The sequence below is a fragment of the Sciurus carolinensis genome, chromosome 8 (genome assembly GCF_902686445.1).
Source record: "Sciurus carolinensis chromosome 8, mSciCar1.2, whole genome shotgun sequence".
NCBI classification, from domain to species: domain Eukaryota; kingdom Metazoa; phylum Chordata; class Mammalia; order Rodentia; family Sciuridae; genus Sciurus; species Sciurus carolinensis.
The window spans coordinates 89,222,473-89,247,593 of NC_062220.1; the positions used below are offsets into that span (position 1 = coordinate 89,222,473).

Consider the following 25,121-nt stretch of genomic DNA (forward strand, 5'->3'; position numbering starts at 1 on the left):
CAGGAGCTGATAGTATGTCGCAGATGCTCTTTGAAGGAAAACAATTCCAGAATCAACGTTAAACATAACACAGAGCTCTGGTCATAAACTGATAAACATGAAATGTTTCTGTGACACATTTAAGCCTATTCAGACACCAACGACTCCTTAGTCAAAGTGTTAACTACCCCATGGAAAAAAGACAAGTTTAAAGTAAATTTTTAAATATTAAAGGTTTCAAACAGTTACTCTGGTCTCTTAATGACAAATTTCTTTTCCAATTTCATCTCTGTATATACATCTGTGCATTCTGTAGGAGAAAAACATAGATTCGTCATCATGGCCTGTCATCATTATAAAGTGATGTACATTCTTCTTAGTAAACAACTACTAAGCAATTATTATCTGTAAGTCCTTAAGTGTCATCAGTGAGCACGCATGTGTGCACACATGCACATATATGTGTGTGTATAAATACACATTGGAGTGTGTATATACTGGAATTGATTTTACTATTTTTATTTTTTCTTTTTAGATATACATGACAGTAGAGTTTGAGTTTGCTATTTTGTATAATTATATATGTATATGTACATATGTGTGTAATATATATATATATAGCTAGTGATTGAACCCAGGGCCTCGTACATGCTAGGCAAGTGCTTCTACCAGTGAGCTACATCCTTAATCCTCACAGTGTGTGTATTTTAAATTGTAATATCAAAACCTGCTCTGGGCAATATGCAAATTATTACATCCTGCTAGGATAACATTGTGATTAAAATTTGTTTATACATTAATAAATTTAAAAGTATTCTCAAATAGATACTGAATCTTTTAAGACTCACAACTACTCAGAGACTGGTAGCATGATCATGTGCATTTTACACAAGAAACAGGTTGAGCCAGCTTAAGTAGCTTGCCCCAAATCCCACAGCCAGTGTTTGACAGAGCCAATGCCTAAACCCAGCTTCAATGCCCCTATTTCATGGTGTGTACCTATAATCCTGTCATGACTGGCTCCTGTCCCTTGCTGCTGTTAAAGAACAAATGAAGGTACAGGGAAGGGAGGACAAAAGTTTGTTAAAGACATTATATAAGCTACTGATGTGCTCGGAAACAGTATCCAACAATGTAATTCCTAAATACTCTAAACAATTTTGGTTTTAGAATTTAAGATATGTTTATAATCACCACTAAAATCTGTTTTTTTTTGTATTGGGGATGGAACTCAGGGGCGCTTAACCACTGAGCCACATCCCCAGCCCTTTTTTATGTTTTATTTAGAGACAGGGCCTTGATAAGTTGCGGAGGCTGGTTTTGAACTTGCCATCCTCCTGCCTCAGCCTCCCAAGTCGCACTGCAACTGGCACCACTAGAATCTTACACAGTGTTTTTGTTTTTAGTCTGACTGTCTCAAAATTAAAAATAACCCAGCACCCCTGGGTTCAATCTCCAATACTGTAATAATAATAATAATAGTAAAAAAATCTGAATTAAAAACTATACTGAGTGAAAACATGGAACAGTGATGATTTTAATGCTAAATGTAGGCTGCTTTGGGAGGTACAGCCTCGGCCTAAGAGGTGCCACAGGTCTTCCACCTGATGCAAATCTGCTGTACCATACCTGAAAGATCTGATCTGGCATAGCCATAGAATAGGGGCAAGAAAAGAAAAATGAGCACAAAATGAGGGTCCAAGTAAAGAGGCTCACTCCAACTGAAATTCAAATTAGGTAACAGCACACTGTTCAATTATTTTTATTGATAAGCATACAACTAGCATATCTGTTTCCTTGTAGGTCTTTGGCCAGTAATCTTGTCAACTGAAGTGCCTTAGCAATATGTCCAAACAAATTTCAAGATTCAATACTCTTGATCAAAATATCATCATTTAACCATATCAAGAGGAAGAAATTAGAGCATATAAAAAAGTTTCAGGGGTGGGGATGTAGGTCAGTGGTAGAGACTTTGCCCAGCAAGCATGAAGTCCTAAGCTAGATTTCTCAGCACTGAAAAAAACCCAAAGCTTTGAATATTAGAAATTTTACAGTTAGGACTCTGGTCTCTTTGAAGAATCAGAGACATTAAAACAACAGTTCTGTGTACAGGAAAGCATCATTTAGACTAGTGCTTCTCCAAAGGTAGCCAGCATCACAAGCAGCTTAAGAAGCAAATTATTGAGGCTCAACCCTGAGTTACATAATAAGAATCAATGAGGATGGGGTCCAGCAGTCTGTTTAACAAAGTCTCCAGATGATTATTTTGCATACTAAAAGTTTGCAAAGCACTGATTTAGACCTTCATTTGTCAAACTGCAGATTACAATCCATTAGTGGGTTGAGAAATCAATTCAGTGGGCAGTGACTAGCATTTTACAAAGTGAAACAAAATAGAAAAGGTAGTGTATCCCATGTAGCAGGGGTATTATCTCATAAAATTTGTTTCATTTATACATATAGACACATACACACACATTCATGGGTACTTTAAATTTTTGAAGCACTGGTAAAGTATGATAAAGAAGTTACAAATTCAAGTCAGAACTGCTTGGTTGACTATAAAACATACTGTCATCTTCACGTGGATTAGTACTTGGAGAGAGACAAAATGATTGAAAAGCAAGAAAAGAGGGCCAAGGAAAGAACAGAAAAGGCCAAAGTTTAATACTTTGTTTGTGGGAAAAGAAGAGTTCCATTCACAGAGGAAATAGGAGGTGAACCCACCACATGGGAGATGTCAAGGTGAATAAGAACCTGGTAAATTTATGAATGACCTTCAAATCATTTTAGTAGGACTGGTGAAATGTACACATTCACTCATTCACTTACTGAACATTTACTATACTGTCACAGGTGCCAGGCACTGTGTTGAGGGAAGGTACAGACACAAATTCTGTCATGGAGTTATTGTTTAGCAACAAGAAGTCTAACAATAACATGATTAGTGATGTGAAGGCATTACATAGCAATGAGTTGGAATACGTAAGTACTGTACGTATGTAAGGATGGGGTTGGATGACAGAAAACATCTATATGGAAAAGACAAAATGATGAACACATCTTAATATATAAAAAGTTTTGGGTAGCTTTGTTTATATGTGTGTATATATTTGTGTACATAGAAACATCATATGCAATGCATATACATATATACACCCACATATTTCTTCTCCTTTTTTTGAATGAAGTTTCCATATGCTGCACAGGATGGTCTCCAGCTCCTAGCCATAAATTCTCCTGCCTCAACCTCCCCAGTAGATGTAATTACAGGCACCTGTCACTGTGCCCAGTCTTCTGTTTAAAAATTTAATTTTCATGCCCTTTGAGTGATGAAAATCACTAAATGACTCATTGTGAATAAGAAAAGGCAAAAAAGAAAAGAAAAAGACAGGGTATTTATTTTTATAGTTTGCACAAAAACACCATTTGCTATTATTTTCACATAGAGGATACTTCAAGCATTTTCAAAATGGGAGGGTAAGGAGAGGGCTATCCTCTGGCTATTTAGACCACTCTACATCAAGATAATATGTCACCACTAGGAATGCACTGAGAATTTTTATTGAATTCCATTTGAGAGAAATTGTAGGATTTTAAAGCTTCAGGTGACCAGGAGATTTAAAACAAACATTCCAGATAAGGATGTTAAAGTCCAAAAAGGTAAAATTACTAGCTCTCTATGTATAACAGTTTGGTGCTGGGCCTAGAAACCAGGTCTTAAGTTCGGTGCAGATTCTTTTGTATCTCAATCTTCACCCTCCCACTGAAGGTCAGGTTGGATTATTCATACTTTTTCCAATTTTTCGTTTCCTCCCGGTAGGAGTCCTTAATGGGGTAAGTCAAATTCAAATCAAGTTGGCTTCAGCCTTCTCAGTTCTTTCTTTTGTTTTCGATGTTCCCTTTTATCAGCAGCATTGTTGAGCTTTTGATTTTTAAATTTTTTAAAAAAATCAGAGTAACACCAATGAGGACAGTAACACAGGACACAGGACACATCCATTCATAATCGCAGGCAGCTAAAGGTGAAGGAGACACTATTCTCCAGCGACCGCGGGCCACGTGCGGGAGGAGGGGCCGCCTTTTGATTGGCGCCATGAGGGGATCCCTTCCTCCAATAGTATAGGCCCCTCTGTAGAGGAGGGGGCGCGCCCTGGCCTGGAGGGCGGGGCCAGCGACCCGTCCATCAACGGGTCCGCGGGTGGCAGCACCTACCACTCCGCTGTACCTTGGCTAGGCGGAGCCGGGACGGGCAGGACTTGGCCCAGGGAGGCGGGGCCAGGCGGGCGCGAACCAATCCCCTGGACGGTACGAGGGGCGGAGGCGGGGCCACGGAGCGCGACCCAAACACACGAGCTCGCCGCAGCCTGAGGCCCCGCTGCTCCTCCGCCTTCCGGTGTGAGGCCTGGGGAACCTCCTCCCCTCCCAGGCACCCCCACCTTCGCGACCCAGACGCCTCGCGGCCCCTCCTTCGCTGGGGGGAGCGAGGCGACGGTTGCCGGGAAGCGCGCGCCGCCCCTTCTCCCTCCTCCCCTCACGCGCCACCCGTTTTCCTCTTTCTCCGTTAATAACAGCTGGGTGGCTGGGGGAGGAGGGAAGGTGGCCCCGGCGGAGTCTGGGCGGGCGCCTCCCACTCACCCGCGAGCCGCCGTGGGAGCTGGAGGATGGCGGCTGTAGCGGCGACCGCCCGGGAGGAGGCGGTGCCGAGGCCGGGGGCGCAGAGCGCGGCGGCAGAGAGCGGCAGCTGCCCGTCGTGGCGCACCAGAACCGAAACCAGCGGCCACCGCACCGCCACCTGAACCATCCCCTCCGCCGGATCCAGCGAGCGGCGCCCTACGCGGCCGAACCAGGCCCTCCTCTCTCTCACCTCGCCTCCTGCACCCAGTCAGGTCGCCGGCCTCGCCCGCCGTCCCGAGGAGAAAAGCGCGCCGCGCGCCGAACGCCCCTCGGGGCGCCGGGCGGCGGCCCTGGACGTGCGGGGGACCCTGTGGGCCGGTCGCGGCTCCTCGGCCCTGCCCTCTCGCTCCTGCGTTCGCTCCCGCCCTCCCGGCGCTCGGGGCGCTGCGCGCGGGCCCGGCCCGGGGCAGGGCGGACATGGGCGCCAAGCAGAGCGGCCCGGCCGCCGCTAACGGCCGTACCCGCGCTTATTCGGGCTCGGATCTACCTTCCAGCAGCAGCGGAGGGGCCAATGGAACCGCGGGCAGCGGCGGTGGGACTCGGGCGGCGGCCGCGGGCAGGTTTCCGGCTCAGGTGCCCAGCGCACATCAGCCCAGCGCCTCGGGCGGCGCCGCGGCGGCCTCGGCAGCCCCAGCAGCCCCGCGTAGCCGCTCCCTCGGCGGGGCCGTGGGGAGCGTGGCGTCGGGGGCCCGCGCCGCGCAGTCCTCCTTCAGCATCCCCAATAGCAGCAGCGGTCCGTACGGCTCGCAAGACTCGGTGCACAGCAGCCCCGAGGACGGCGGCGGCGGCGGTGGCGGCAGAGACCGGCCGGCGGGCGGGGGCCCCGGCGGGCCGCGCCTGGTGATCGGCTCCCTCCCAGCTCACCTCTCGCCGCACATGTTTGGAGGTACGTCCCCTTCCCCGCGCAAGGCGCCCTGCCCTCCGGTCTGCCTCGCGCAGCTGCACGTGGGTCGCGGCCGCCGGTTATTTTTACCCTTCTCCTTTTCTCCTTCAGCCGGGGCGCTCGGGGCTCGACCCCCGCCCTTCCCGGCCCCCTCCTGGGGAGAGAGTTGCACTTAACCCCTGCTATGCCGCTGCGGCTCTGACGCCTGGTTTCTATTAAACATCATGAGGACCCTTCCCTGGGTGGCAGCGGCTCCTCAGTAGGGAGGCCAAACCGCCCCCCCCCGCCGGTCCCCCAGTGAGGCGAATGGAGCAAGTATTGTTTTAAAACAAACTGACGAAACAGACCTCGTGGTTGTGGCTTTTAATACCAGGAAGTCAGGAGGAGACCCACTGCTAAATGTAGTTCTGTCTGGGGACCAAGTGGCGAGCAGCCAAAAGTCGAGGGCCTCAAATGGACGTTTGAGTATTTGTAAAAGAAGGAAGTTATCTTCATTGGACCGACTTTAGTAAAATCGGAATCCTTAAGTCTCTAAATGGTCTCACCTAGTACGTATACGCTAATTGGATGCATGAGTTAACTGAAAGTGTTTTTTTTTTTTTAATCCTAGTAAATTATTACTTTACATATGGTTAATGTCCTGCCTAATTTAGAAATTTAAATAATCGTAAATAGTTTCTTAAGGAGAGCATTTGAAAACGATCACAACTTTGTCTACAAGGGGCAGTAATTGGCGAGGTTCTTTGGAAGAGCAGTACTGACTACTGTTAAGGAAAAGTCATTTGGGAAAAATTAAAAAAAAAAAAAAAAAAAGGAAAACGTGCTTACGGAAGAAAGGATGTCCTTCATCTGGGGAAAGTGATTCTGCCTCTGTTTTATGCTGAATCAAAACCACCCTTCCTCCTCCTTTATGAAAAGAAAGAGACAGAAGATAAGCATTCCCATATAATTGCATAATGTACCTGATACAACTGAGCACAGAAGAGCAGGGAAAACACTATGCTGTCCATTTTTTTAATGACCTTTTTACTCATGTGTTTATAAATGTAATTACTTTGAGTAGAAAGTTGGTGAAATAGAATATTCAGGAAGAAAATACACGTGTTTCGGTATTCTATTAGCATTCACACTAGAATAAGTTAAAAATAAGGGTGTCATGTTTAGTTTTCCCACCTTTTTATTACTGCTTTCCACTTTAATATGGAATGACACTTGGCCTTTGCTAACTTACTTTAATTACTTGTTTATAGTAATGTTTGCTGTGTAAATGAAAATACCAGTTGTTTCCCAAAATTGGGCCATCTTTAAAATCTTGTTTTTGAGAAAAAGAATTTAGTGGTGTCCTTGATTACAACTAACAGTTGAAGGTCCTGTAAAGCACTTTCTAGAGAATTGGAAATAAGGGCTATTACTGGTTTTTAAGAAATTTCTTTTTAAAATAAAAATTTGCATTTAGCAATGTTGATCATCAAAAGGTGAGTATGTAAGAGGAAATAGAGGTTTTGTAAAACTAATGATTAATATTTACTTCATATACTGATGACTTTTTCATTTTTTAAGGGCTTATAATTAATTCTCTTTGACAAAAATATATTTGTATGGATTTATTTTGTTTAAGTAAATACATTCAGACCAGTGCAGACAGTTGACACCCTTGCTTTTAATTCGTAGTAAATTAGCAAGTTGCTGGAAGTTGGAGGTAAAGTATTTATTTATTTTTTTAAATTTGGATTGTTAGATTTGTGCACCTACAGTTCTTCTAGTGTATTTGGGTTTGGAAGACGGGGCCTGGTAGCAGGGTAGTGTAAGGAACTTTGGGTAGTCTTTCCCAATCAGGTCTCTGTAGAGAATTGAAAACTACTGTCTATCCATTGTGTGCAATGAATAACTCCCCCCCCCCCCCAAGTGTATTCAGAATGATCCTGGTTATATATCATTCTTGGGACTTTTGAGGAAACGATCAATTTTCTGTGTGTTACTGATTCACCTGAGAAGCCTCAGTTGAGAAAGACTGGAAGGGGACCAGAAGATACCCATTCTTAAAGGAAAAGATCAGAACAGTGCCATGATCTTAAATTCTTGAGACAGATGGAATAGATTGATGTAAAAACCCATCTTTCAGTTGCATTGTCTTAGCTTTTTGTTTACGTATCAGTGGATGGTATGAGGGAAACAGTAGATGCATGTTTCTCATCATTTTGAGACTTAGGGAGGTACATGATTAACCTTATGATTTAAAAAATTCAACTTGATTATACTTTACAATGACTTAATTTTTTTGTGTGTTATAATATTACTATGTCCTTTCAGTTACAGATATTACAACCGTTTGGGCATATGTAATGAACTCCATCTGAACATTGAGAAAAATAATATTTCTAAATTAATGAAAACTTCTTAACTGTAGTTGTGTAAAACTTGTTTTAATTGTATTATTCTCATAAGCAAATATGAGGCTAATAAGATTGAAAATTATCTCTCTTATGGGCTATCTTGTAATTTATAGAAAATGGAAAACTAGTGTCACATTTTATATATATTTTTTTTAAATCTTAGAAGTCTAGTAGCAAGTTCATTTGTTAGTAGTTCTGTCATAATGAATTGCCAAATTGAACAAGTAGGTTTTCTGTTGTGTTTTATGTTTTTCTCTCCTTTGGACATATATTTTGTCTATATACTTTTATTTAATTATCTCTCTAGAGAACTGAAAGAGAGGTGCCTAATCCAGTTATTTCAGTTTGCGTAAATTTTCTAGAATTGAGTTCTTGGACGTTAAACTATGATTAGACTCTATATAGGAGTTTTTAAATGGAATAGTTTTTTCTTGTTTTTGTTATTCTTTTCAGACTGGTAAGATTAATGCTATTAAGATGAACAGAAGCTATCTTGACTACTGCTAATATGGCCTGTCACTTTTGTTTTAAAACTGGTATTGAAGAGCATAGTCTAATTTTTAAAATCTTTGTGCAATATCTCAGGATTTGTTCATTTTTATTTTATGTCTACCTCCCCCCCCCCCCACTAAATCATGAATGTTCATAAAAACAGTTAGCATGGGTAGGAAAACAGCCTTCATTAATGCAGTAAGGTTGGGAAGATGAATGAGACTGTAAAAATATAATAGTGGAGATTATTTTCAGAAAAATTGTGTGGAATGCTGTCATGTGTCTGAGTCTGGAAGTGAGAATGTAAAGTGAATTAATTGAAGATAGTCAACCAGGAGTACAGTGTTGCTTTTGACTGACTAATTGTCTTGAGTTTGTTTGGGTGTGGTTTGCCTATGAGAGTTTCAGTAGTCTGATTGAAATTCAGGTGTCTCCTGTTACTTATGAAGCCTATTTCCTTATATCAAAGGAGTATGGATTATCTCTTAAAACCGCATATATTAAGATCTGTATTTCTAGGAAGATTTACTTCACCTAATTTTTAACATGGATATGAGGTTTTATGGTGTAGATTATGTCTCTTAAATTATTGAATCATTCTCAATTATTACTTCGTAACAATATCAAGTGCCAAAATATTTGAATTTGGGATAGATAATATAATTAATCCGGTTTCTATTTCTGAACATTCTTTTAGTCAGTTGAAGACATTATAGGGAGTGGTAGGAGAGGAATGAATACTTCTTCCTAAGAAAAATGATATTTCTAATGGCCACCCCTGCCAGTCTTGAAATGGAACTTTGGTGGTTAATGTTTCTCACTCGTAGTCTCATGTGTCTTTAAATATGTTGCATGCTAAGTGTGACCTCTGTCATGGAAGTTTCTGCTTTGGGAATTTTTTGGAACTATCTTGATTGCAAGGTGGAAGGCGGGCTGGAGGTAGGAGTGTTAATAGTTGTACAGGACCCCATCTGATCTTAGAGATGCATGCTGTAAGTACTGATAACTTGGATGCTTTATTGGTTGTTGTAATTTTTGGTGTCCAGCAAGTCCCCTACTCTTCTTCAATTAATTGTTTTGCTTGGCAACCAGTAAGTTTTTTATTTCTATATCCACTTTTTTTCATATTTCTTACTCATGTTGAAAGGTAAATTACCTTAATGTTCTTACATACACCGGATATACTTAAAATTTGGTGTATATGTGTGTGTGTATATATATGTGTGTGTTTATATATATATATATAAAATATATATATATTTATTTATTTTTGTGGTGCTGGGGATTGAACCCAGGGCCTTGTGCTTGACAGGCAAGCACTCTTATCAACTAAGCTGTATCCCCCAAGCCCTAAATTTGGTATATTTTCAAAGGCTTATAAGAGAAGTGTAGGAACTACATTATGTAGCAAAATACTTTCTAAAATTTATCTTCTTACATAAATATTCCTATGCACCATTGTTTAATTGAAATGTTAGTCTTTTAATTTTACATGTGTTCAACTGGTTCCATCATTATATGTTTAGGAATCGGAAAAAACATAACCCTTTTTCTGAATGAAGGGTTCACAAATGTCTTGAGTTCTAATTATATTTGTGTTCTATGATGTTTATTAACAACTTCCCACAGATTTAACTACTTAAAGCAACACTTATTTTTCTTTCTGTGGGTCAAGGATCTAGGCACAGTTTAGCCGAGTCCTCTGCAAGACTCCTGTTGGAAGTGTTGGCCAGGATTGCATTATCTGGCGATTCAGCTGGGGAAGAATCTGTCTTCAGATCGCCTCAGGTTGTTTGGCAGAATTGACTGTCTTGTGGTTAGGTTCTTGGCAGCTTGTCTTCAAAGCCATCTACTAGGAAGGTGGGCTAGTCCTATATCTATGTCATCAGTGCACCCAGCCTTTACTGCAGGTTTCATTGGTTAAAAGCGAACTGTGGGTCACACTCAAGGGGTAGGGGTTTCACAAAGTTTTAAACATCAGAAAGTAGGAATCAAAAGTGGTTTCCCTAAAACATATGCCATGTTGATTATAGACTTAAGTTGTCCAGGTAAACATGTGGTGCCTTAACTTTTTAAAAAGCTCATTTTTTTTTTAACTTTTAAAAAGTTGTAATAATGCATATAATAAGTGTCATATAGTATTTTACTAATACTTACTTATTAGTAGACATCAAAGAGCCTCTTTTAGGGGCTGGGAATTGTAGGTTTCAAGGGTATAAACACAAGAGGCTTCTTCCTGCTCTTGCACAATGTTCCCTGGGATTTTTGAGGACCTTTGTGATTACTGTACAGTGTTACAAGTTCTGTAATAGGACTTTTAACAAAATATTTAATGAAGGATCCCTGTCCAGGCCATCGGGGAATGCTTCACAGAGGAAGGTAGCTCTTCCTTATTTTGAAGGATTTAAAATTTTTATGGAAGAAAGGGACAAGGGACTAAAGAAAAAAATCCACAAAAGACTGGGATTTTAATAGGGTATACTGAAAAGTTAAATACATCTGATCTGGTGGGTATGTGGAGGAATGATGAGCACATGAAGCTAGAGAATAAAAATTTGAGCTGGTTGTTGAAATATTTTGCAGTGTTCTATTTGTTTTATTTAATGAAGTTTGAAAGCAAGGTAATATAATTAGACCAGGGGGTACCATTGCAGTCATAGTTTACATGGATAGCAACTTTCTGTAGTGGTGGAGCGTGTTCAGCCTTTGAACTGTACACAACCTTGATCCAGATTGTTTTTTAGGAGGGAGGGGGGAATGTGGTAGCAGAAAGGTAAGCTAGAACTTTTGGAATTTAATTGGTGGGCTAGGCACCCTAGTACATGCCTGTAATTCCAGCTACTTGGGAGGTTAAGGTAGGAGAATTATAAGTTTGAGGCCAGGTTGTGCAACTTAGACCCTGTCTCAAAATGAATAAAAAGACCTGGGGATGTAGCTCAACTGTAGAGACATTGGATTCAATCCCCAGTACTGTGAAAATAAAGAAAAGAAAATTAGCGGAAGATGCCCAAATTGAAATTGTTAAGGGAAAAGAAAAATTGGATTTGATCAAGATTTGTGAGATAGAACTGATGAAATTGAGAATCTAGGTGCATAGTGACATATTTAACCAATATTAAAGTTGGGAAGAACAGTTTTCAGAAATAATGAGTTCTGTTAAATTTGAGTGGCTATAGGATTTCCACCTGGATAGAAGCATCCTTCAGGAAGTTGGAAATAATGAGTCTTTGATTCAGGACATTACAAAAGAAATTGAGAAATCATCAATTTGCAGATTATAAGTGGATCTAAAAAGTAGATGATTACTAAGGGATGGATGTATAAAGCAAGGATAGGATCTGAGGAGCAAGGATTTTATTAACATTCAGTGGAAAATGTCTTCTGAATTCCCTTGTGATTTCTTGGATCCATGGGCAATTTTTTGATAACATGTTCTTTTTACTTCATCAGTTTTAATGTAACATTTTTTATAATGTGATTTTTAATGACCAGTATTCCAAAATTTACTCAAGAAATATTTAATAAAGCCTACTGTGCTAGGCTATTCTAGGGATATAACAATGAAGAAATAAAACACAATCCTGTTTCCAAAGGCCTTATATTCTACTTGGGGGCAGAAAAAACCAATACACATAGTGTGCCACTGGTTGTTGAATGTAATGGAGAAAAATGGAGTGTGGAGGTGGATTGATTGTGGGGTAGACACTTGTCCATAGTTACTATTTTAAATAGGGTTTTATGGTTGACTTTACTGGCAAGGTGACATTGAAGTAGGGGGAGCAAGCTATGAGACTCTCTGGGGGGAAAACGTATTCAGACAGGTAATAGTAACTATAAAGGCCCTGAGGTATAAGTGTACCTCTATGTTCAGAGAACAGCTGTGAAACAGTGTATAGAGTCCAGAGGGCTGAGGAAGATGGGAGCAGAGTGGTGGTGATGGGAGTTGAGAGGACAGAATCACAAAATGCCTTGTAACCATTGACCCATGGTTTTTGGCTTTTAATGAAGAGAACTTGGGGTTTGTTTTTTCTTGGTACCAGGGATTGAACCCAAGGGTACTTAACCACTGAGCCACATCCCCATCCCTTTTTTAAATTTATTTAAAAAATTTTGAGACCGGGTCTCACTAGGTTGCTTACAAAGTCTCACTAAGTTGCTGAGGCTGCTTCAAATCTGCTATCCTTCTGCCTCGGCCTCCCCACCCACTGAGATTATAGGTGTGTCACTGTACCTGACTAGGACTTGGGTTTTTAAAGGATTACTGTGGCTACTGTGTAAGAGTAGACTCTAGAGTATAAGAGCAGTGAGGAGGCAGAAATCCAGGGAGAAGATTACAGTAAATCATCAGGAAAGTAGCACTGGAGTGGATAAGATGTGACCAGATTCTGGTTATCTTGTCTTATAAAGGTAGAGCCAATTTGATTTAACATGACGATTTGAGAGAAAAAAGGATCAAGGATTTGTTTGGTTGTTCCTCTAGTTTGTTGGCACTTTGGTACTCTTACACAGTACATACTATTGCCATTAACACACTGGTAAGCAAATTTTTACATTTTTCTGGTTCTTAAAAATTTATCAGACATAGACTATTGCTAGAACTAAAGATAAGCATTTGCTTAAGGCATTTTATCTTTATTGCCAAATTACCCCCATAGAAAGGGCAACTTATAGCAGGGTATAATTTTTAGGACTAGGTAAATCTTTTTTTTTTTTTTTTAAACCCCATGAAAACTCAAGTAAGAATTTTTGCATTTATAAAAGAAAATTGATACTCTTTAAGTAATATCTTCCAGTCATATCATTCAGTGCTTTTTGAGAATAAAAAAATTCTGAGGGGGCTGGTGTTATGGCTCAGTGGTAGTACATGAGGCCCTGGGTTCGATCCTCAGGACCACGTTAAAATAAATAAAGACATTGTGTTCACCTACAACTTAAAAAAAAAAAAGTATATATATATATATATATATATATATATATATAAAATAAGAAATTCAGTGTATCATAAACTAAGTGCCATCATTTGAATTTAATTTCTGAACATCTGATATATTCTAATTTTTGCTTAAATTGTGATTAGTACATAATAGTGCATTAATTTATCCTATTTGTGTACATGTGAACTGAGGGGGCAGAACAACAAACTGTACGTATAATGTAATAGGTGTGTCACCTATTGAATGTAATTTATTTCAGAGATTCATCTCTTGGTTTGAATAATAAATTCTGTATTGTTGATTTGTTTCATTAGTTCAACTTAACTTTTTTTCCTATTTTGTAAAGTTAATTTTGTTCATTCTCCCAGCTTCTTAATTTATTTTTCACTTACTCTTTTTTTTTAATGATTAAAAACCTTTAAGGCTATGATTATCTCTTGGTATATACAGTCACTTTCCATAGCTTTGGATGCTTTGTATTTTCAGTGTCATACACATTTTTTCTTTAAAAAATAGCTGTGAGGAATCATTTTAACTATATGTTTTGATATTATCACTTGGAAGTTAAAGTATGGCTTTAACATTTTCAGATGGTAAATTTATTGTGCCAATACTCTTGTTATTTCTAGTGTTAACTGGAGGTATTGTTTTGTGATCATAAAATCTTAAGACCTTTTGAGTTGTAAATGATGGAAACAACTCAAAAAAGCAAGTGGAAAAATGATATATTGTCTCTAATTATTGGAAAGAATCCTAGGTTGCTCACATAATAGAAGGAACAGGTGTAGGTACCAAGGCCCCTGGAGCCAAAATGTAACAATTGTGAGTGTGTGTGTGTGTGTGTACACATGCATATAATTTGTGTAGTTGCCCCAATCCCATTTTTCTTTTCTTTAGTTTTATCCTATTCTGTTGAATATAGGCCTTTTAAACTGATGGCCTGGAGGCTCATCTTTACCTCTAACCCTTTGTGATCTTAGAGGCTTAAAGGGAGGGGATTATTTCTACCTTTATCAGAAGGACTCTGATTAACTCATGGTCAGGAGGACCTTGTGCTTTACTCTGATGGTATATTTCCTTCCCAGCTTCCCAGATTTTGCAAAAAGAATTTAAACTTTTAGTTTTTGTTATTTTTTAATGTGTTTTCTAATGAGATTCTCTCCTGAATATTTGAATTCAGCTTTACAGCATATTTACTGTGCCATACATGTGATAAAAACTTTACACATATTGAATATTTTCAAAGTGTATTTAATAATATTGTATATTTATGTTAATTTTTTAAATGGTTGCTTTTGAGTTTGTGTGTTGTCCTTGCCAGAGGCCATGCTCTCTTCCGTGTGTCATCTCAATTTTAGTATGTGCTGCCTAAGCAAGCACTTACTATGTTCTTAAACAAGGTTGTTGATCACCAAGGTTATTGCCACATTTAAATCATGTGAAAAACATTGCTCCTGAAAGAAGCAGTGGTCTCTGTTTGTGTTACTATATGTAAATGGAATTTTTGAATCAAAGAAAAAAGTATAATGTGGGTTATACAAGTGGGAACAATCATAAAATTGCCTTAGGAATAAAATTATGCTGTGTTTAGAGCCTTTTTATAACCATTTGGACTTGCTACAAAGTATTCTTAGATTATTTCAAATTTGTTTTGTGAGTGTTTGGAGATGGTTAAGATTATTGGTAAGAAGATAAAGCAGGTCAGTCTTTTTGTCAAGTATGTGCTGCTGCTTCAGGACAGAATCTAAAAGGCTTAACTTTTAAAATTTATTTTATTTTTATTTTTTATTTGAAGCAGGGGTCTCCCACATGCCGGGCAAGCACTCTACCACGGTACACCCCATCCTGAATTCCATCTCTTTATAGTTATTGTATGATGTAGTTACATCTCAGGTAATATAGGTAACATGACATTTAATAATACAGTTATTCATTGCTCTGCTGGTGCCTTTGAATCTTCCAGTCTGAGGTCTTGATTTAGGATTCTTCAGATCCCTATTACAGTATTTCTTCAAAAACAGCACCTCCAGTAGTTGCTCGTAATCCCAGCAACTTGGGAGGCTGAGGCAGGAGGATTGTAAGTTCCCAGCAACTTGGCAAGGCCCTAAGCAACTCAATGACACTCTGTCTCAAAATAAAAAATTAAAAGGACTGGGGATGTGGCTCAGGTTGAGTGCCCCTGGACTCAATTCCTGGTAACAACAAAGCTAGCACTTTCAAGGCTCAGTTCCTTAATAACTCTCCTTGTCTACTCTTCCTCCGTGTGACCATATACAGAATTTTTAGGAGGATTGTCATTTGTTTCTTTAAAAACCACAACTAATGTCTTCATAAATATTGAACTAATACCATTGCTTTTATGTAGTAATTCATGGATTAGGAAAGTTATTTCACAAAAACTGTCTCCTTTGAGTCTCATAAGAAGTAAGGAGGGTAGACAAATTTCCTTAAATTATTTGGAGATGAGACTTAGAAATTAGATGTTCTACTTAACAGTTATAAAGTGTTTAAATGTTATTTATTCTGTATAACATAGAGAATCTAATTACTTCCTTTTAGTAATTCAGAGTCCTGTTCACAATTGCCTGCTTTTCTTTCCCTACACAATCTTTGTGTTTTAAAATTTTTGTTTAGTTTCTTGAAAGATTGTTTAATTTTACAGCCCTCCCTTGGTAGCATAACTCTCCTCTCAAGTTTGTTCATATACATTAGATCCTCTCTGAATTTCATCTTGTTAAAGCCTCTTCTGGGGCCTTCTGACCTCCCCATTCTGAATTGGTCCAGGAGAGTCCATTTGCCTTTTATGTTCCATCTTCTGATACCTTGTTGTTTTGTCTTTTCTTTCTTGATATTTTCCATTGTTTTGGGTGGAACACGGTCTTCTATGTCCTACTGAGAAAGAACCTGTGTAAAGTAAAAATTTTTTGAGACTTCATTGTCTTAAAATATTTATCTTCTCCCCATCCCTGAGGAATGAACTTAGGGCCTCACACATGCTAAGCAAATGCTCTGTCACAGTTATACCTTTGACCCTTTTTATTTCGAGACAGGGTCTTGCTAAATTGCCCAGACTGACCTTAAATTTGTGATTCTCCTGCCTCAGCCTCCCACTTAGCTGGTATTATAGGCATGTGCCATCATTCCTGGCTCACCTGCACTCTTGATTACTGCTTTGGCTTGACATAGAGTTCTTGGTTGAAAATTATTTTCTTTCAGAATTTTAGATTTGTTATCATTGAGTACATGGATGTCATTCTGGTTGTTGATCCTTTGTATGAACCACTCCCCCCACCCTCCCCAGACTTTCAGCTTCTTTTCCCTACTGTTATAAATTTTTGTTATTATGTATCTTGGAAGGAATTTGTTATTAGTGCAGATATTTGTTAGGCCCTTTTAGTTGTAAAATTTTGTCTTTCATTTTGGACTGTTTAAAAATATTGTGTGTGTGTTTCACCATTTTTTATTCTCATTTAGGTATTGAATACCTAGTATGATCCTTTGCTTTTTCTTCTTTTTTTGATTTTTTTCCCCCTAGGTCTCTGCTTTTTTTTGTTGTTGTTGTTCTTTTTTGGAAGGATTTTTTTTCAATATTATAATACTTAAGTTGGTTTTCATTTCTGTAATTTTTATGTTCTGATTTTAATGTTTTTTATTTCCATGAACTTCCTTTTTATTGTGTTTTTCTTTTCATACATTTCCTTTTTTCCCCTTTTTAAAATTGGTGCATTATAGTTGTACATATGATGGAATTTGTTGTTACATGTTTGTAACGCACACAGTATAACAATATCATTTGGCCAGTGTCACTACCCAGCACTTCCCCCCTCACTTGGTGTCTCCTACCCCCTGATCTCTTACTTCTACTGATCCCCTTTGATTTTCATGAGATCCCAGACCTCTCCCACCTTTCTTTTCCTTTTTCCTCACTCTCTTCTGCATATGACAGAAAACATGACTGTTGACCTTCTGAGTTTGGCTTTATTTCACTTAAACATAATGTTCTCACATTCTACCTACTTTCTTACAAATGCCAATTTCACTTTCCTTTATGTTTGAATAAAACTCCATTGTGTACATACACATTTTATTTATCTGTAGATGGATACCTAGGCTAGTTCCATAGTTTGGCTACTGTGAATTGTGCTTCTATAAACATGGGTATGCATATATTACTATGGTATGATGACTAATTCTTTAGGATAAACACCAAGGAGTGGTTTAGCTCTGTCATACAGTGTTTCCATACCTAGTCTTGAGGTGCTCCATACTGATTTCCAGAGTAGTTGTACTAACTTACAGTATCACCAAGAGTGTAACAGTGTTCATTTTTCTCTGCATCCTCTCCAGGATTTATTATTCGTATTCTTTTTATTTTTATTTTTTTAGTTGTCAGTGGACCTTTATTTAACTAATTTATTTATCTGTATTGCTAAGGATTGAACCCAGGACCTCACACATGCCAGGCAAGCGCTCTACCACTAAGTTTTGATTTACATTTCCCTAATTGTTAATGATGTTGAACTTTTTTATACTTTTATTGACCATTTGTATTTTTTTTGGGAAGTGTCTGTTTAATTAATTTGCCCATTTATTAATTGGGTTTTTTTTGGTGTTAAATTTTTTGAGTTTTTATACATATTCTAGATATTAATTCTCTGTCAGAAAAGTAGCTAGCAAAGATTCTTTTTTCCCATTCTGTAGGTTCTCTCCACATTTCTAATAGTTTCCTTTGCTGTGCAGAAGTTTTTAATTTCATGGTGTCCCATTTATTAACTCTTGGCATTATTTCCTAAGCTTTAAGGATCCCATACATTCCATTTTTGTTTTTTGAGAACATCTTTTTCTGAGACTATCATGTGTATTTTTGCATGTTTTTATATATATACATATATGTATATGTGCTTATGTGTATGCTTTTTTCCTATTTACTTAGTTTCTTCCCAGTTATTTTCTCTGTTTGCCTTCAGTTTTTGTTTTCTTTAAGTGTTTGGTGATCTTTGGCTGATTACTGATACTTTAAAGTAGGGTACTTAAAAACTGATTGGAAGCTCTCTCTGTAGATCTGTCTGGGCCCTTTTCTTAAGAAAATTGCCTTTTCTCTCGATCATATTTCCATATCACCATCCCAAGAAGTCTATTTTCATTTCACATGCTAACCACACTTCGGGGGTCTCCAGGCCACCTGCATGGCTGCACACTTGACTACAAATTTTGGGAGTTCATGACTCCTCAGGTTTGAAAATTTACTATGGTGGCTTACAAAACTCGGGAAAATACTGTACTCATAGTTATATTTTTATTATAAAAGATATAGATGAGGACCAACCAAAGCGAAGAGATGATAGTGCGCGTTTTGGGGGAATTCTAAACATAGAGCTTCCTTTCCTTATGGAATCAGGTTATGGTTTCCTCCTGGGCATATCTGCTCCTCCAAGCCTAGGTGTCCAGACTTTTAATTTTTCATTTGGATTTTTCATTATATAGGCAGGGTTAATTGAAAATTTGGGGAGGGGGAAGAAAAGAAGTTCAGTGGGTTAAACAAAGGGAAATGAAGGAAAGGGAGTGGGGATAGGAAACAAAAAGGTAGTGGAATAAATCTGACATAATTTTCCTGTGTACATATATGAATATACCACAGTGAATTCTGTCATCATGTACATCCACAAGAGTGGGGCCCTAATAGAATAAGATATATTCCATGTTTGTATAATTATATCAAGATGAACTGTCATGTATAACTAAAAAGATAATAAAAAATAAATTCAAATCCCCTTGGACAGAGAGAGAGGGAGAGGGATACAGAGAGAAAGAATGAATGAATGAATTTGCCAATCGACTGAAAATCTCTTAGTTCACCTCTGTGTAGATTGGGCGGACTCAAAACCCAACCCTCATAGCACATAGCTGTTCTTTCTGGTGACTAGCTTTCATTCTGAATCATGTCTTTAGCGCTAAGTCAGATGTCATACAAAGGACTCAATGAGTAATGCCTGTCACTTGGGAAAGTTCAGGTGTTCTAAAGCTCTGTGCCAGAAACACAGGGGAAACACCAAATTCTTTATTATACAGCAGATACCTAGATTTTTTAGTTCAGTGGAACACATACTTTAATTTTTAATAGATATGAACCATCCTCCCCAAAGGCCTATTATTCATTTTTGTACTTATTAGTTATACATGACAATATAATATATTTTGACATTATACATACATGAGTATAACTGCCCATTCTTGTGGTTGTACATGATGTAGAGTTTTACTGGTTGTGTATTCATATATGAACATAGGAAAGTTATGTCTGATTCATTCTATTGTCTTTCTTATTCCCATCCCCCACACCCTTCATTACCCTTTGTCTAATCCAGTGAACTTCTATACCTACCCCACCCCCACCCCATTTATTGTGAGCTAACATCCGTTGTTAGACCATTCAACTTTTGGTGTTTTGGGATTGGATTATTTCAGTTAGTATGATAGTCTGCAGTTCCATTCATTTATCAGCAAATGGCATAATTTCATTCTTTTTTACGGCTGAGGAATATACCATTGTATATATCTAACACATTTTCTTTATTTCTGTACCTGTTCAAAGGTACCTAAGTTGGTTCCATAGCTTAGCTATTGTGAATTGAGCTGCTGTAAACTTTGATAGGCATACTTCATTCTCTACCAGTAGTATAATTTCCTGTAACTTTGCTATTATTAGATGGTATCCTTTTTATTAGATATAATTCTGTTTATTTTCCTGTTTGGCTTGATATTTTTATTTGTATCTCCTCTTGCTGTTAAAAAATGGGCATTTTCCATGTGTTTATATTAGCTGTACGTATTTCTTTTTTGAATTACCTTTTTATTGGCTTTGCCCATTTTTCACTTGAGTTCATTTATTTTGTATTGATTTGTAATTCATTATATAATCTGTATATTTAATAGTTATGGTTGTTTATGCATTTAAAATATTTCCTCTTGTGGCATTGACTTATAAAACTAACTTTATGCATAAGATTTGTGTCAGTTTTAATAGTACAGGGTTACAAATTTAAATTAAAATTGTATATTTTAGTCCTTTACTTCCTACAAATGAAGAAGAAAAGAACTTTATTGCCACAGTTTTTTTTTTTTTTAAAGCCAGCTCAGATACATTGGATTGAATTTTTTTTCTTTTTCTTATTCTTTTTTTTTTTTTTTGTACTGGGAATTGAACACAGGGTCACTTAACCACTGAGCCACATCTCCAACCCTTTTGTATATTTTGTTTGGAGATAGGGTGGTGCTGAATTGTTTAGAGCCTTACTAAGTTGCAGAGCTGACATTGAACTCATGATTCTTCTGCCTCAGCCTCTTGAGCTGCTGGGATTACAGGCGTTCCCGGACAGTGCCTGGCTTGGAATGAATTTCATAGTGATTTAAATTATGTAGTCCTCTGTCGTCTTTTCATTTTTTGAAAAGAAGTAAAGAGTAGGAATTGAGAGTAGTGAAGAGTTGGAAGAAGGTATTTTGTGATAGTAAAATGTTAGAAGTCAAAGGTAATAATAACTAACCTAAAAACCATTTTGTGGATGGTATTTATCTGGATAATCCTGTTTTATATTTTATAAAAGGTAATTTAGAATTAATAACATTCCAAGTGACATACTTGTATTGATATTGAATTCTCACATAATTCATTATGCATAGTATCTGTATGCTTTTATACTTTCAACGTTTTTATAAGTTGCTGTCTGGTGTGTTTTTTACTTTGTATGGAATATAGAAATATGAAGTAGACTTAGCTCTTAACCATCTAAAATTTTACCAACAATTTGTAAGAGATTTTCTAGAAATTAAAAGACTGAAATTTTTTACATAAAACTTTCAAAACTATACATTAGAAATAGTTTCAACATAAATGGAGCTTTGTTTCTAGAATTTTTGAGTTGTAAATGGTTTTGAATTTATTTTAATATGACAATATGGATGTACTTGACCATATTGTTAATTGTGTGATAACATTACCATTTCTCATCTATAGATATTTTATCATTTGAAACACATCAACATACTCTATCTTCAGCTAACACTTAGCAAGAGGCAGAAAACATAATTTGCTCATTTTTCAAATGAGAAAATTAAGGCTTTGAGATATTAAGACTTTTAAGTGTTATAACTCATAATGACTGAATTAGTGCTTTTTTCATTTCACCATGAGTATTAGTTTCCTACCAATAGCCAGTGTAGTGGCTTCAAACTGCACAACTTTATTATCTTCTAGGTCTAGAGGTTGGAAACCTGTAGTGGGTCTTGCTGGGCTAAATCAAGGTATTGGTAAGCTGCTTGTGGAGATTGTGGGGGAGAGTCTTGTTTCCTTACCTTTTTCAGCTTCTAGAAACCACCTACATGGCCCCATCTGTGCGCAATTTTGGGCTGTTTTTTATACTGCCATCTCTGTTTTGACTCTTCTGTAAGACTTTTTCCACATTTTTAGGACCCTTGTGATTACATTGATTTTACCCAGATAATCCAGGGTAATCTATTTTCAGATCATCTGATTAAGGAAACTAGTTCCATCTGCAGCCTCTATTCCCTTTTGTCAAGTAACCTAACATGGTTCTGAGAATTAGGATATATAGACATCATTGGGAGGCCTATGATGAAGCTTGGCGTTGAATTCAGAATTTTGTGTTTTATGATAATTTTACTAGAGAAATAATCCTTGGTTTTTTCATCAGATTCTCAAAGAGGATCTGTTTTTAAGTTTTTGCTTTTTAGTCATAGATGGGCACAATACCTGTTTTATTTATTTTTATGTGGTTCTGAGAATCGAACCCAGTGCCTCACATGTGGTAGCAAGCACTCCACCACTGAGCTACAACTCCAGCCCCTCAAAGAGAATCTGTTCACCTAAGTTGATGAAGAGCCATTAATCAGAATTTTCTTCATATCTAAATTCTTATTTTGGGAGGGATAGTCCTTTTTTGGGGGGTATAGTTCTTTTGTACTTGACAATTTATTTATATAAAAAAATTATTGAGTTATGCTAAATGGTGGTAGTAGTGAATGTAGCAATGAGCTCTCTTTTCATGGAGTTTTGTAATTGTCACTTTTATCTTGTTATCTTTTTTGTTTTTAACTATTTCGGGTTTTTTGTTTTTTTTTTTCCCTGAGCCTTCTCTGATTTTATCCTTGGGCACTGATCTCTTTGTGGGAAGGAAGCAACTACTTTTTTCCTTTTTTTAAAATTGAGGATTAATTTGTATACAATAGAATGCATAGATCTTAAGTATAGAATTTGAAGAGTTTTAACGAATACATAAAATATATAACCAACTAACACATCAAAACAGAATACTTCTGTCACCCCAAAAAGTTCACTCATGCTTTTTCCTAGTCATTACCCTATACTTCCAAGAGGCTGATTAATATCATCTATTTCTATTACTATAGACTAGTTGAGCCTGTTGTTGAACTTCATATAAATGAACCATATAGCATATACTCTTTAATGTCAAGTGTTCAGGGTTTGGCTAAGTGTAAAATAAGTACAGTTAGAAAGCGGGGGATCATGGGAAAGTTTCTTGCTATTCCCATTTCTTGTGCCCTCTTCACCCCACCCCTCTACCAATTAATGTATGATAATAACACTACTCTAAATTGTGGACACTAAAACTAAGACTATCCAAAGTGTTTAACCATAGATATTATAGGCTTGAGTATGTAGATATCTCTCTATTAAGGTAGAACCTAATTAAAATGTAACACAATTCGTTTTGTTCATTCTTCAATTTTAAATTATCTGATAAGCAAAGTTTTTGAATGACATTAAATGTTTGATAGGATTCATTGCAGCAAAGTGAGATAGTGGTTGGTTTATTTGCAAATTGTAAATCCTCAAGAAAAGGACAAAGTTCAGGGAACTTTATTTTTAGGATCAGTGTTTCCAAGTATGGCAGAAATTCTGCTTGTCCAAGGAATGTAGAGAAGTGGTTGAATAAAGAGTCATGGGTATTTATTTTGGTTTAGTCTAAATCTTTTTAAAAATCAGGTTGACAGTGGCTAGGTATACATGGTTTTCTTTCTGCCCATGATATGATATGTGTTGTTTTATATACATAAGCCCAGGAAGTATAAATGAGTCAAAGATCATGTTATGTTTTCTGTACAATTCAAAACAATAGCTGAGGCTAAAAGAAATTTCAGCCTTACACAGGAAGAACCAGAAAAGAGAGTTCTTTTGGCCCTGTGACAGTAAAACAGACTACTGAGTTGTAAATGTGACTCCACCTCCTTCAGAGTTGAGAGGAGCAGGAGTAGGATCTGCTCTTCTGCTCTTCAGCCTTACCAAACAAACTGCGGGAGAGAGGAAAACCATTGACATCACAGCATCTCAGCCTGAGTTCTTTTAGTATTTGGGAAAGCAAGAGTTGTTTAAAAACTAGGAAAGGGTCTTGAGTAAAACATAAAAGGAATCTGGGACATGGTTAGCTGCATTCATTTTTTTTTTTTTAATTATGGATGCATTATAATTATACATGATTGTGAAATTCATTGTTACATATTCATACATGCTCACGATATTATAATTTGGTTAATATCACTGTATTCGCTTTTGATATAGGCATTTTGGAAGAGGCACTGGGTATGGTTGGAATAATTTTATTTTGAAGGCAGTCATACTAGCTTAATTATGTTCATCTCTCATTTTCTTAGATTTCAATTTCCCATATAATGAGGGACTATAGAATAAGGAGGCTTTTTTTTTTTAAACAATGTCCTTGTCTTGACTTTGAATTTACTAATGCTAGCAAAATTCCATTATTAACAAACTGAAATAAAGTGATTAAATGTGTGATCTGAGCAGCCTAGAGAAGCGGTTGTCTTGTATGCTAGGGCACTAAAGGGAATGATAAAGATATTTGTAGAAGGGGACATGCCGCTACTTGTTTAGAGAAGGTGGTGGTTTCACAGTTCTTTTCATAGGGGTGATAAACTAGTTCTGTCATCTTTACTCCTTGGTATTTGGAAAGCAGTTTTCATTTGGTAGTCAGAAGCTCTAGAGGAATTTGAGAAATCTGACAAATGTATTCCACAGAAAGTTGAGGTCTGTTGGGGACCTAATTGTCTACCATCCATTCATATTATTCTTATTTTAGCTATGTGTCCACATATTTAGTATCTTAAAGACTTAACAAGATTATGTGTAGCAAGAACTAGAGGAACATGTTCCTTATCCTCCACATGAATATGAGACAAACAAAAGCAGTACAGGGCTTAGATAATGTTTTTGTGTTTTAGCTCACTTAAAATTTAGCATAGAGGAAACTTGAAATGTTCTTCAATGCTCATGTTTAGTCTTTGTATTTGATTTTTCTTTGTTATTCATTCAAGAAATACTCAGCACCTACTGCAATAGGTCACTTTCTGGTATTGGGAATGCAAAGATGAAGAAAACCTTGTTCTTCAGAAACAAGTTTATGGTCTAATAGAGAGACTTGGAAAGAAATGATTTATAATAAAAAACTGGACGAGTTTTGTTTACTTTGGTAGTTTTGTTACTAAGTTACTGTGCATATGTATATGTAAGAAAGAAGACAAGATAATATCCATTCACAACTGACATATCCAGAGCTCAAATTTATACTCAGGTCTGTCTGATTCCAGGTGTGAGCCCTAAACTGTTAGAACCCAAGGAACAGAATATACTTTGGACAGTATCATTGAAAGGTTATCTTGTAGAACAGTGGTCTCATAAGATTCTCCTGGAACGCAGAGTTCTGTAGGTAGGTA

At 37.6% G+C, this 25,121-nt stretch overlaps 1 protein-coding gene and 1 long non-coding RNA gene across 4 annotated transcripts in view; one reads left to right on the forward strand and one right to left on the reverse strand.

The window, feature by feature from the left end:
- The window catches only part of LOC124990537 (uncharacterized), a 35,348-nt gene extending 29,541 nt beyond the window's left edge, over positions 1-5,807 (reverse strand). The window contains exon 1 of the long non-coding RNA XR_007109771.1: positions 5,521-5,807. This is a non-coding gene — a long non-coding RNA (uncharacterized LOC124990537). The remainder of the gene's footprint in view (positions 1-5,520) is intronic.
- The window catches only part of Znrf2 (zinc and ring finger 2), an 87,027-nt gene continuing 66,844 nt past the window's right edge, over positions 4,939-25,121 (forward strand). For all 3 annotated transcript variants that reach the window (XR_007109770.1, XM_047560606.1, XM_047560607.1), the window contains exon 1: positions 4,939-5,542. Coding sequence is in view for 2 of the 3 variants with exons in the window: in XM_047560606.1 (XP_047416562.1) it covers positions 5,074-5,542 (469 nt within the window). In the remaining variant the exon portion in view is untranslated. The remainder of the gene's footprint in view (positions 5,543-25,121) is intronic.